This window comes from Pempheris klunzingeri, unplaced genomic scaffold, assembly GCF_042242105.1.
Source record: "Pempheris klunzingeri isolate RE-2024b unplaced genomic scaffold, fPemKlu1.hap1 Scaffold_63, whole genome shotgun sequence".
Taxonomy (NCBI): Eukaryota; Metazoa; Chordata; class Actinopteri; order Acropomatiformes; family Pempheridae; genus Pempheris; species Pempheris klunzingeri.
The window spans coordinates 76,468-89,402 of NW_027254967.1; the positions used below are offsets into that span (position 1 = coordinate 76,468).

Genomic DNA, 12,935 nt, shown 5'->3' on the forward strand with positions numbered 1-12,935 from the left:
GTTACACCTTGTTGTAACAAGCCACACAGAATATTCATTTATTTTTTCCCCCATCTATATTTCTCCACAGGTCAGCACTGTACAGAGGACGTGAACGAGTGTCGCCTGCAGCCAAACACTTGCCAGAATGGAGGTACCTGCAGCAACTTGATCGGCAGCTATGTCTGTGTGTGCGTTAATGGCTGGAGTGGACCCGACTGCTCTGAAAACATTGACGACTGTGCCACAGCAGCGTGCAGCCCCGGCTCCACATGCATTGACCGCGTCGCCTCTTTTGTCTGTCTCTGCCCCCACGGAAAGACAGGTAGGCCAGTAGTGAGAAACCACACGCACCACATGGTCTTCTCATTGTATTTTTTCTTTGCTTTTGATTCAATTTCTGTTGAAAGTGTATTGAAATTGAAAGGAAGTGCAGTCTCACCAGGGCTGATGTTTTCCCAAGCACAATTTTCATCAAAGCTTTTTCTTCAAGGGAGAGGCACTGAGTGTGATCCATGTCAAACAGTCAGATACACTAATCATACCAAATAATAGATTTGAATTTCCAGTCTGCTTATTAGATCACGTCCTTGGATTTGAAATGAAGCCTTGCTTTCATGAACTGCTCACCAGTATCAAATTTGCACCAAGGTTTTTTGCATCAGGATCTTTCTTTCACAATTCAAATGGCCGAAGACATTGTGAAGACATTATTTTGACTCATTCATTGTCAACATGATGTTCTTTTCAGGTTTGCTCTGCCATAGAGATGACGCCTGTATCAGTAACCCCTGTAGGGGGGGTTCTCAGTGTGACACCAACCCTATCAGTGGCATGTTCAACTGCAACTGTCCACCTGGATATGTAGGCAGCACCTGCAACATCGACCGTGATGAATGCAGCATTGGTGAGAAAGAGGAAGTTTTAAACATACATATCCTCCAGGCTTCTGTTCGGTTCTGTTTCAAAGCATGCCTCTTTCCTCCTTATCATCAGGCACCAACCCTTGCGAGCATGGCGGTCAGTGTGTGAACACAGATGGGTCCTTCACCTGTAACTGTGTTAGGGGTTATGCTGGGCCCCGCTGTGAACAAGATGTCAACGAGTGTGCTTCGAACCCCTGTCAGAACGATGGCACGTGCCTGGATCGCATTGGGGACTACACCTGCATCTGCATGCCTGGTACATTTCTTGAGAAATTATCAATTATCTTACACTTTTTGCCATTTTATTTGGCATTCTCATCTGGATAATCTAAAAAGACTTCTTTTTTGCAGCCAGGAACTGATGGAGTGGATAGCAATTTGCAGTGGATAACAATTTGTTATCTATAGAAATTTAAGAAGCACTCATGGGCGGCAAGGCTGCTCAATCATTTGAATTGTTTTCTTATTATAGGAAAAAAAAAGTTTGCATCTGACCTAGATCCAGACATCCAATAATGTCATACATAATATGATATCCTGCTAACAAAGAGCAGGACAGGACCAAAAATATAACTTCCTTACTGGAATTAATAACAGCCCAATGAGGCAGCTAACACCACTAGATTAAATGAAACTGTTAAGAAACTGCACAAGACTGGGATTAAAAACATTAAGTTCTTAGTCTCTATAACTTTTGAGAAAAGTGTATATTATTAAACTTTTTTTCTCACCACTCATGCAGGATTTGAGGGGACTCATTGTGAGATAGAGGTGAATGAGTGTCTCAGCTCCCCCTGTCTGAACCAGGGTAAATGTCTGGACCAGGTCAGCCGCTTTGTCTGCGAATGCCCAGCAGGTTGGTACACATGTAGCTATGTTTTAATTTTTCTTCCCTGATTTCCATTCACTCAAAGTGGAATTGAATTGTCCAATGAAGTTATTTAATGTATGGGTTTGTTGCTATATTCATCATGTTGCTCTGATTTCAGGCTTCAGCGGTGAAATGTGCCAGATAGACATAGATGAGTGTTCCAGCACTCCCTGTTTGAATGGGGCCAAGTGTATCGACCGACCCAACGGATACGAATGTGAATGTGCTGAAGGTAAAAGGAAATAACCATATGTCAGGCTTAAGAAAATACATTCTCCTTATTCTAATTTGTTGGGTCTGCATTGCTACTGTGCTGTGAAAGAAATAAAAAGGGAAAGAGTAGACTGCATCACCCATGTCCTATTTTCCCAGAAAATGGGCTGAAATTGTTACTTGACCCATGGTGCAAAAGTCTATGTGATTTTTCTAAGAAGAAATGTTCTCCCCCAGGCTTCACTGGTGTGCTTTGTGAAGAGAACATCAATGACTGCGTACCAGAGCCATGCCACCATGGTGTGTGTAAAGATGGCATCGCCACCTTCTCCTGTGACTGTGATCCTGGATACACAGGCTCCATCTGTAATATTCAGGTCCAAGAGTGTCACAGCAACCCTTGTCACAACCGAGGACGCTGCATTGATCTGGTCAATGCTTACCAGTGTAACTGCCCATCAGGAACCTCAGGTACGTACCTGGTGTGCTACAAAAATTTAGGTATGATTTCTCATTTCTCTCCATAGGGATAGCAAGTCACACTATCCACCACAGTGATTTGACTGACGTACAGATGAGCGTAACCATGTAAAGGGCCTTTCTCATTAGTTTCTCATCTGCCTGACAAGCCAGCGCCTTCCCTGTATCTTCCACGGCCTAATACGAGGGGTGTTTCAGGCACATTCACCACCAAAAATGTGTGCTGACACTTCTTCTTTTGAGTCTTAAACAAAGCTGTGCACTGTATGATATCTGGCTGCTATAGTAACCATGCAGACTGAGTTATAAACACAAAACATTGTGTGAGTTCTAGTTCCTCCAGTACTTTGTCACACAACACTTTTTCTCTTAAATACAAATTTGCTCTTCATAATCTTATTTGGAAGAATCTAAATTTGAGCCACTCTAAATAATCTGTTTGCCAGATCATACTACTGAGAGTTGTCTCACGACTGATTCCTGTGGCCCTTAAAGTGTGTAGGTAATAGCTTGAATTGAATGTAAAGACCCCCATCCCCCACATCGAGAGCTTCCTGTATAGCTTTCGATGTGTTGTGACGTGTAGAGCGCGCTACGTGTGTGTGCGCGTGTGTGTGTAGCAGCCACAAGTCTGGGACGAGCGGTGCTGCCCCACGTTGCTCTGTGGGTTAGTAAGATTCAGCATGTTGTGCCACCCTGAGGCCTGGTACTGAAGTCTGTACTGTCCTCACTTTACCAAAAGTGGCATCAGGTCTCACTTTCTGGTTTCATGCCCTGACTTCCCCTCTTCTGACATGCCTTGTTTCCTCTATGTATCATTCGGTTTCCCCCTATTCCTCCCTCGCCCCACTTTAATAATTGTGCCTCTAATGTCGTTCTTGTTAGTTCTGCAACTTTATGTCATATTAGTTGTATCAGGCCTATGCTGTATTAAAGGTCATTCTGTGTTTTGTTAACATTTCTTCTTGCTAAAATTAATTTTTATGGAGTCTTACTCCCTCTGGTGGTGAGTGAGTTAATTAACATATTTTGTAACAGATACTTCAACAGCTACTTCACCCCTAATTTAATTGGCTCTGTATTTTTTCGACTTAGGGCTGAACTGTGAGATCAATGAAGACGACTGTGCCAGCAACCCCTGCAAGTACGGAGAGTGCCAGGATGGCATTAATGAGTACAAATGTGTTTGCGCCCCAGGGTATACAGGTATGTTGCGCTAGATACCCCAAGAAAGTCATGTGATCACAGTGTAAAATGGAGATAAAATGACTAAATATGTATAGCACTACAACCTAAACTTTGGGTGCTCTTACAGAGTTGATACAACTAATCTCCTCTTATTTGCTCTCTAATAGGAGTTAAATGTGATGTGGAGATCAACGAGTGTAACTCAAACCCATGTATGAGCGGGGGAACCTGCGTGGACAAAGTAAACGGCTTCCACTGCCTGTGCCCACCCAGCACCCACGTGCCTCTGTGCCTCTCTGGGACTGACCACTGTGCTCCTCAGCCTTGTATGCATGGAGAGTGTATTGAACAGCAACATGGGTATGTTAACCGTATACTGATGCCCCGAGGTTTTATGTTCTGACATCCATCTGTTGTTATCTTTTCCAATGCTTGGCTGTGGGCTAACATAAACCACATATACCATACTAGTGGGAAGTTAAAAGATCCATAAATTAACTTTTGGGCCAACAATCAGATAATTTTTACTCTTGCTTTCCTTTACTCTACTTAGATATGGAGGCCTACTATAATTTCTTCTAGCCTGCCTTGCTTTTCAAATTTGCCCCTGCAAAAACTAATTAAACTGCATTGTCAGTACAACTGTTTGTATGCAATAATGTAAAAATCAATGTAATATATTCCTGAATTGCTGAAAATAATGCTGGAAATATCCCAAAGATGACCTGCTGTTATTATTACTACGTTGCCAATTTCACATTTTAAACTGGCGCTTGACTTTCTCTTGTGTGAAGGTATCACTGTGAGTGTGAAGCTGGCTGGGTGGGACAGCACTGTGAGCAGGAAAGGGATGAGTGCCAGCCAAGTCCGTGCCAAAATGGTGGCACGTGTGTGGACCGACATAATGGCTACACCTGTCAGTGCCAACTTGGATTCAGAGGTAATAATAATTATTACTTCAGCGTAGCATTTTTTAAGAACTTATTACTTAGCAATCAATAGAAAAAACAATGAATTTTAAAAAGAGATATTTGAATCATTCCTCTTCTTTCTTTAGGCGTGAACTGTGAGAAAAACATCGATGAATGTGCATCTGGGCCCTGTAACAATCAAGGCATTTGTATAGATGGAGTCAACAGTTACACCTGCCAATGTAGTCCGCCATTCACAGGTTAGTGATGTCACATTTCCACTGCATCACCATCCACTTCTTAGGGAGCCACAGCAGTCTTTGTAGCAGCCATCTAAATATCGCTTTAGCAAACATTTTAATTCACTTGTTAATCACCGTTAAAAATGTGTGCAATGTCAAAACAGGTGAACACTGTAACGTGGAACAGGTTCCCTGCGCCTCTCATCCATGTGAGAGGGGAGTGTGTCGTCCATCTGCAGACTACACCTCTTACACCTGTCGATGTCCCGCTGGTTGGCAAGGTATGTCTGTGTCCGTGAAATATTGTGTTCTCATGTGTCTTTCTGATTCCGTTTGTATGGATGTGACCTGGAGGGAAACTAAGAGCCCGTGTGTCCGAGAGCAATTTCAAATCTGACATTATGTATTACTGCTACATTGATGTTATACTAATATTTGTTTGTATGCAATTGTACAGGTACACGCTGCAGTGAGGATGTGAATGAATGCAAAAAGAACCCTTGCAAACATGGTGGTCGATGCCTGAACAGCCAGGGCAGCTACACATGTAAATGTCTGCCTGGATACAGCGGACACAACTGTCAGACAGACATTGACGACTGCTCACCCAGTGAGTTTTACTGATTCAGTCACCTTATTAGTGGCTGCACACACCCAATGGAACCTGCACCTCTGCATTTATGATGGCCATGTATAACGACACCTATGTAATATATTGTAAAATATCTCAGACAAGTAAACTTGTTAAAACAGTGGCCATGGTCATGGATATCCTCTCCTCCCTCTGTAGACCCTTGTCTGAATGGAGGCTCCTGTGTGGATGATGTTGGGAGCTTCTCCTGTGACTGCCGCCCAGGTTTTGAAGGGGAACGCTGTGAGACTGAGGTAGACGAGTGCGCCAGCCAGCCCTGCAGAAACGGTGCTGTCTGCCGGGACTATGTCAACAGCTTTGTGTGCGAGTGCCAACCAGGCTTTGATGGAATCCTGTGTGAACACAACATCCTTGAATGTACTGAGAGGTGAGCTATTCATTCAATGCACCACCTAGAAAGCCAGCATTTTATTACCACGTTTAGTTGTTCTGCTCTTCTGCAATGATCTGATGGAATGAGTAACTATGTCCAAAACAAATGTCTTGTTTTGGTAAAAGAAGACTTGAAGTTGGACCTGTCCTTTAATATTTGCACTAAGTCCTCTACCTTCTCATTTGTACCTTTTTAAAGTGTGTCTCAGCACTCTAGACAGAGACGGTTTTTCATTAATCACCACGGTCTTTCTCTCCTTCCCTCCAGCTCCTGTCTGAATAATGGGACTTGCATCGATGGCATCAACACCTTCTCTTGCCGCTGCCGTCCTGGGTTTCACGGCATGTTCTGTGAGTATGAGCAGAACGAGTGCGACTCTCAGCCCTGTAAGAATGGAGGTACCTGCACTGATGGCCTAGGCACGTACCGCTGCACCTGCCCTGTTGGGTACAATGGACAGAACTGCCAGGTAAGTGTCTGTGTGTCACTGCACGTCTGCACAAGGTCTTAGCAGTCTGAAGTAAAAAGCCATTTGATGTTTATTACCTCAAGTACTTGGGATATAAGTATAGAGAGTGTTCATTGCTGTATGGATTTCAGTGCCCTTTGAGGCAAATTTGTGATCTTTTTGGTCTATATGAATACAGTTGACTGAAGTAAAAGAAATGGTATGAACACACAAAACTAAGTGCTCACACACTGAATGAATGCTTGGTGGTTTTATGACCCTGATAATACAGTTGGTTCAGTTAGATTAGCTGAAAATTTTACTCAGTAACTCAGTGTAAAAGCGGCTGGATGTGGTGTAGTTCCCTCTGTCTGTGTAACATGTACAGCCAACTTCAACTCTCCTCCCTCTCCACTTCTGTATGCAGAACTTTGTGAACCTGTGCAGCCAGGTGCGCTGTCTCAACGGAGGCTCCTGCTCTCAGACTGCGACATCCTGGACCTGCCACTGTCCAATGGGATACATGGGACTTTACTGTGACGTCCCGAACTTGTCCTGCCAAGACTTTGCAGCCAGGAAGGGTGAGAAACGAATTCCTGTTATGTTGTCATTTCAGGGGCCAGCAACACATTATTTATAATTAGGATAAGGATAAGAAGAAAGATGAGAATTCCGATTAAATGGATGAACAAAGATAATAATTTCCTGCATACAGTTTCATCAGACAAAATTCTTAATTCACAATATGCACCTCCTTTACCAAACTACTGCAGGTGTGGAAGTGGAAAATGTTTGTAAGAACGCCGGGTGGTGCGAGAATGTGGGCAATTCCCACAAGTGTAATTGCCAGCCAGGGTACATGGGGAGCTACTGCGAAGAGATGATCGATGAGTGCAAGTCAAACCCTTGTCGCAACGGAGCCATATGCAAGGACTATCAGGGCACATATGAGTGTATAGTAAGTAAAGTCTGTTGGTGTGTGTTGTTCTTTGGTGTGCGTGGTTTGTGGGTTTTAAAGCTTTAATGTTTCAGGTTTTATGTTAATGCCAAGCTAGCAGAAATGAAGCACCCTAAAGCACCCAGTGAGCTAATGTTGGTTCCATTGCTCCAGTGTAAACCAGGCTACCAGGGGGTGAACTGCGAATATGATGTTGATGAATGCCACTCCAAGCCCTGCCTCCATGGAGGAACCTGTATCAACCTGATCAACCGCTTCACCTGTGCCTGCCCACCTGGAACACATGGTAAGTCTCTATATCACATATATGCATGAATACGCACACAGCAAGACTAAGGTCTACCTTTGAATTTAAAAATGGGGCAGAGAAATGTTCCTATTCTCTGTGATGTTTGTGTATTTTTAACAAAAATTAAACCGATCTTAGATGCATGTTTTACTCTAGGATGCCTCTTAAAACAACATCCAGTGCACATAAAATGCTGTCTTGAAAAAGGTTTACTCTATAGACACATGCAGTGATATCCATCTGTATTCTGCTCCGTAGGGGTCCAGTGTGAAAGGAATATGGATGATTGTGCCCCCAAGTCTGGCTCCTGGGAACCTCGATGTATGAACGGAGGACAGTGTGTGGACGGTGTGGGTCGCTACACATGCTCCTGCCCTCCAGGTTTCGTTGGTGAACACTGTGAAGGGGATCTCAACGAATGCCTGTCTGGGCCCTGCCACGCCCCGGGCAGTCTCGACTGTGTGCAGCTGGTCAACGATTATCAGTGCCGCTGTCGCCTTGGATACACGGGTCCGTATTATAAGTATATACAAGTATAAACTTCTCAAATGGACTTAACAGCACCAAATACTTACTTATTTTGTATACTAGTGTTTACGTGTCCAGTCTGACACAATATGCACTGCAATGTAAATGTATTGTTCCTGCAGAGTATTTAAGTTTTTATTATTTCTTTTCCTGTATAACTTTCTGTTTTCCTTCGCCTTGTTTCTCCAGGTCGTCATTGTGAGTCCATGGTGGATCTGTGTCTGTCCAAGCCGTGCCACAATGGTGGTGTCTGCTCTATGAACATGAGCTCAGTGCATGGCTACACCTGCTCCTGTGCACCTGTAAGTTTCTTTAATCTCAACCTGGTGGTAAATAACTAATGTGTAAATGTTTTTACAACATGTTGGTTTCACATTAAAGGTTCTCTATACATATCTCAGCATCTCGGATCAAAACAGTCTGCGGACGGGTCTTTCGTTCTTTGTCGTCCATTTTGTAAAGTACCGCTGACTGAAAAACCCTCTTAGATTTTGTGCTGCTGTGTTAGCTCAGTCTCAGTCTATCGCTGGGCAGCAGCTCTGACTTGTTTTTTGGCTCAGTTTCACTACACTATGGGTTCGCTCACAGAGTGACTCACAGACTTGCATGCCTTAACACGCAGCCTTTGCAACTACCAAAATAAAGCACAGAGAAGCTCAGATTACAACATGCATGAGTGATTGTTAATATCTATCTCTCTCTCTCTGTCTTTGCATAGCAAATACTTGTATAATGCTATATTAATGTACTGAATGTCGTTTAGAGAACCTTTTAAGGTCTTGATTAACACTGCCATAGTCTTTCAGATAACTGTCTGGATGCCATGTGCATGCATAGTTTTGCCTTTTGTTCTGTGTTTTGAGATTGAGAGTGGTGTGGATTATCTTGGGTTTATTTCATTAAGAGAGATGGAGAGGACAGTGACATTACTACCTCAGTGTTTTCATTCTTTTGCTCTCATACTAGAACTTGAATCTTTTCACACAAAATCCTGGTTTTCTCTCCACTAACCTCTTGCTCCCTCTCTTATTCTCATGCTTGCTTCAGAGGGCCACACCATGGCTCAGGTATAGTAAGACAATGAGCAGATTTGTAGGAGAACCTAGATGTACCTTAGTTATATGGTAGTTTCTTTTATAAAACATCAGCTGCAAAGTCATATTGGCCCTTGACAAATTTGTAGCCAAGCCTAACCTTTTAAATGACTATATCACACTTAAACAACATTTTGTGTTTTATAGGGCTTTACTGGGTTCAACTGTGGCGAAATAGAAGGTTACAGTTGTTCAAAGCTACGATGCCAGAATGGTGGGCGCTGTGTGGAGTCACCAGTTGGCCATCTGTACTGCCAGTGCCAGCCAGGCTTCAGCGGGCCACACTGTGAGAACGGACAGAAGTGCCCATGGACCTGCCAAAATGGAGGAACCTGCATCAAAGACCCATCCAACTCCTACCAGTACAGCTGCCGCTGTCCCACGTACTTCTTCGGACAACACTGTGAGAGCAAACTACTTACAAAAGACCCTCCATCCTGCCCCTATCTGCAGTGTGAGCGGCAGTCGGGCGATAAAGTGTGTGACGATCAGTGTAACAACCATGAATGTCAGTGGGATGGAGGAGACTGCTCGCTCAACTGGGAGCGGCCTTGGGCTCACTGCACCGCTGGTGTTCGCTGCTGGGATCTCTTCAAGAACGGACGTTGTGATAAGGAGTGTGACAACTCTGGGTGCCTCTTCGACAGCTTTGAGTGCCAGGAGACTCCACCAGCCCCCTGCAAGTATGTGGCCCTCCTCTTTATTGCTTGCTGCCACAGTTACCTATTAAGTCTGAATATTTCAGAAGCCAAATCACTAAGCACCCATCCTCCTTGTTCCTTGTATTTTCAGGTATGACAAGTACTGCGCTGACCACTATGGTAATGGCATCTGTGACCAGAGCTGCTACACAGAGGCTTGTGGCTGGGACGGCCTGGACTGTTCCTCTGACACTCCAGCCAATCTGGCGACTGGCACACTGATTATCGTGGTCCGGCTGCAGCCTAAGGAACTGCTTGGAGACTTAAGGGGTTTCCTGCGCTCCCTGGGAGCCCTGCTGCACACCAACCTGCATGTGAAGCTGGACCAAAACAAGACACCAATGGTATACCCTTACTACAGGTCGGACGAGGAGCAGGAGCGATATACACAGAGGAGCAGAAGCAAGCGGGAGCTGGAGAAGGAGGTTATTGGGTGAGGATAGGTCATGATAGGACACTTGAATAATTTCTCTTCTTTAAAGCTCTCATATAATTCTTACCAACTTGAAAGTATTCACCAAATAACTTTGTGTCATTAACTGTTTTTGCATCTTCACGTGCTTGTGTGTGCAGATCTATGGTGCACCTGGAAATTGACAACCGTGAGTGTTCCCAGAGCTCTGTCGACTGTTTCTCCAACACTGATGAGGCTGCTTCCTTCATTGCAGCAGCACACATTAAGGCAGAGCTGCCTTACCCATTGGTGTCTGTTAAAAGTAAGTAGGCCTGTGACTCAGCAGTTAATGAGATCTAACTGGTTTGTCTTTAGGTGAAAAAGTGCTTACACTTGTATTTGCATCCTGTAGGTGAAGCACCAACTCCATCTCAGACAACTCCTCTGATGTACCTGGTTGGAGTGGCCGTGGTTATTATTCTACTTATCCTGGTGCTGGGGATGCTAGCAGCCAAGAGGAAGCATAAACATGGCGTCCTGTGGCTGCCTGATGGCTTCTTGGCCGCGAAAAATGACAAGAGGAGAGAGCCTGTTGGACAGGATGACTTTGACATGAAGTGAGTGGATATATTGACCAGTTTTTTACTGTCCAGCTGCCAGTGAGCAATCGCTTAAACACTTATTTTGTTTTTTTCTCATATCAGGAATTTCAAGATCCAGGATGGAGCCCTGATTGATGGAGGTCAGAGTCAAAGATGGCTGGATGATGAGGTCCCATCCAAGAAACCAAGAGTAAGTGAATAGATACTGAAAGAAAGAGGATGGAGATTTCAGTAGTTTGAATTCAATTGGGTAAGGAATGTTTGTAGTATGAAGAAAAGTGGTTCAAGTCCTGCTGCTTTTTGTAGACTGAAGACAAACCCTTGCTGCCCATCGCCATGGATGGAGGTGTTGACAGAAGGGAGTGGACCCCGCAGCATCGCAAGGCTGCTGACATCACCCTGACCCCCCCACAGGCCGACCTGGATGCTGACTGTCTGGACGTTAACGTCAAGGGCCCTGGTGAGTGAAATGCACTTCTTAACTTCAATATCAGACTGATTTCCAATAAGTTCTTTAACAGTGATTTTCTTCTCTCTCTCTCTCTCTCTCTCTCTCTCTCTCTCTCTCTCTCAGATGGCTTCACCCCACTGATGTTGGCATCGCTGCGTAATGGTGGAGGCCCGGACTGCAGCCTGCATGGAGAAGAGGAGGAAGAGAGTGGAGGGGATGAACCAGGGCCGAGTGTCATTTCAGACCTGATCTCTCAGGGTGCTTCTTTGATGGCTCAGACTGACCGTACGGGAGAAACTGCGCTCCACCTGGCTGCCCGCTACGCCAGGGCCGATGCTGCTAAGAGACTGCTGGACGCTGGAGCTGATCCCAACGCTCACGACAACATGGGCAGAACTCCGCTGCATGCTGCCGTGGCGGCTGATGCCCAGGGAGTCTTCCAGGTGAGACAACTGATATCCTCAGAACAGTAGAAAGTCTTCAAAGTTTGGAAAATGCTTGATTTTTTTAACAGTCATATTTTTAAGATTTGGAAACGGCTTGAATTTGATTATACTCCTTGAAATGTGCTGGATTTTCAACATGTTTTGTCTACATGGTCACTTGTGTAGACCAAAAATCTTTTGACATGTTGGCTGACAATATAAATTGATTGCTGTGGAAAGGAATTATGTAAACTTTATTTTTAATTGCACTTATATTAACAGCTTAGATACGATGATAAAGGAAATTTTTGGTTTACCTTGAAAGTGTGTGAATTTGACTCTTAAGAGCTGCACAAACCCTATTATAAACAGCCCTAACAGTGTCTTTAATAGAAACCAAGTAATTAATGGCCTGTAGACATAAACAAAGGTGAAGGTAATCCCTGCAAACAGATAATTATTTGTGAAATCTGCATCACTATGGTCTGCCATGTGTTACTCATCATATCATGTGTGTCTGCGTCTTCCCTCAGATTCTGATCCGTAATCGTGCAACAGAACTGGATGCCCGAATGAACGATGGCACTACTCCACTGATCCTGGCAGCCAGGCTAGCTGTGGAGGGCATGGTGGAGGAGCTGATCCACTGCCATGCTGATATCAATGCCGTAGACGACCATGGTCAGCAGACTTTTCATATATTTACTCCTCTTGTTTAACATCTCGTTTCTCTACTGGAAGTCTGTTGCATGGATTACAAATCCATGTTTACAAATCTGAAGTGTTCATGTTGTTTCAACCTTAACAACGTTGTAATACTAACTCCAGTCTTTTTAAGATCTGGTGAGATATTAACACATAACACTAAAACTAATTTCATTCTGGGTAACATGAACATGCTTTTTTGTCTTTTCTCATCGCCCCACCATTTTAGGCAAATCTGCTCTGCACTGGGCAGCTGCAGTTAATAATGTGGAGGCAACTCTTGTGCTTTTGAAGAATGGAGCCAACCGTGACATGCAAGACAATAAGGTCGGTTCTTGTGTTTTCTTTTATGCTAATTCAAACCATTGTTGCTTAGTTTGTGTACAACTTATGAATACTGTATGTGCAGTGGTGAAACAGTGATACAAATTCAAGTTGAAACAGTCAAATTAAAGGGACTGGAAAAAGTCTTAAGTAAAAGTGAAGTTGAGTTGCACATCTTACA

At 44.1% G+C, this 12,935-nt stretch overlaps 1 protein-coding gene across 1 annotated transcript in view; it reads left to right on the forward strand.

The window, feature by feature from the left end:
* LOC139224825 (neurogenic locus notch homolog protein 2-like) overlaps positions 1–12,935 on the forward strand; it is a 43,443-nt gene that overhangs the window by 26,738 nt on the left and 3,770 nt on the right. Inside the window, exons 7-34 of the mRNA XM_070856133.1 lie at positions 71–304; positions 731–886; positions 976–1,161; positions 1,648–1,761; positions 1,895–2,008; positions 2,227–2,460; positions 3,565–3,675; positions 3,825–4,017; positions 4,452–4,597; positions 4,715–4,828; positions 4,975–5,091; positions 5,268–5,420; positions 5,601–5,829; positions 6,103–6,304; positions 6,711–6,864; positions 7,057–7,241; positions 7,395–7,527; positions 7,789–8,040; positions 8,248–8,360; positions 9,300–9,835; positions 9,945–10,286; positions 10,427–10,569; positions 10,660–10,864; positions 10,952–11,039; positions 11,156–11,309; positions 11,424–11,743; positions 12,259–12,406; positions 12,660–12,757. Coding sequence (XP_070712234.1) covers positions 71–304; positions 731–886; positions 976–1,161; positions 1,648–1,761; positions 1,895–2,008; positions 2,227–2,460; positions 3,565–3,675; positions 3,825–4,017; positions 4,452–4,597; positions 4,715–4,828; positions 4,975–5,091; positions 5,268–5,420; positions 5,601–5,829; positions 6,103–6,304; positions 6,711–6,864; positions 7,057–7,241; positions 7,395–7,527; positions 7,789–8,040; positions 8,248–8,360; positions 9,300–9,835; positions 9,945–10,286; positions 10,427–10,569; positions 10,660–10,864; positions 10,952–11,039; positions 11,156–11,309; positions 11,424–11,743; positions 12,259–12,406; positions 12,660–12,757 — 5,174 coding nt within the window. The remainder of the gene's footprint in view (positions 1–70; positions 305–730; positions 887–975; positions 1,162–1,647; positions 1,762–1,894; positions 2,009–2,226; positions 2,461–3,564; positions 3,676–3,824; positions 4,018–4,451; positions 4,598–4,714; positions 4,829–4,974; positions 5,092–5,267; positions 5,421–5,600; positions 5,830–6,102; positions 6,305–6,710; positions 6,865–7,056; positions 7,242–7,394; positions 7,528–7,788; positions 8,041–8,247; positions 8,361–9,299; positions 9,836–9,944; positions 10,287–10,426; positions 10,570–10,659; positions 10,865–10,951; positions 11,040–11,155; positions 11,310–11,423; positions 11,744–12,258; positions 12,407–12,659; positions 12,758–12,935) is intronic.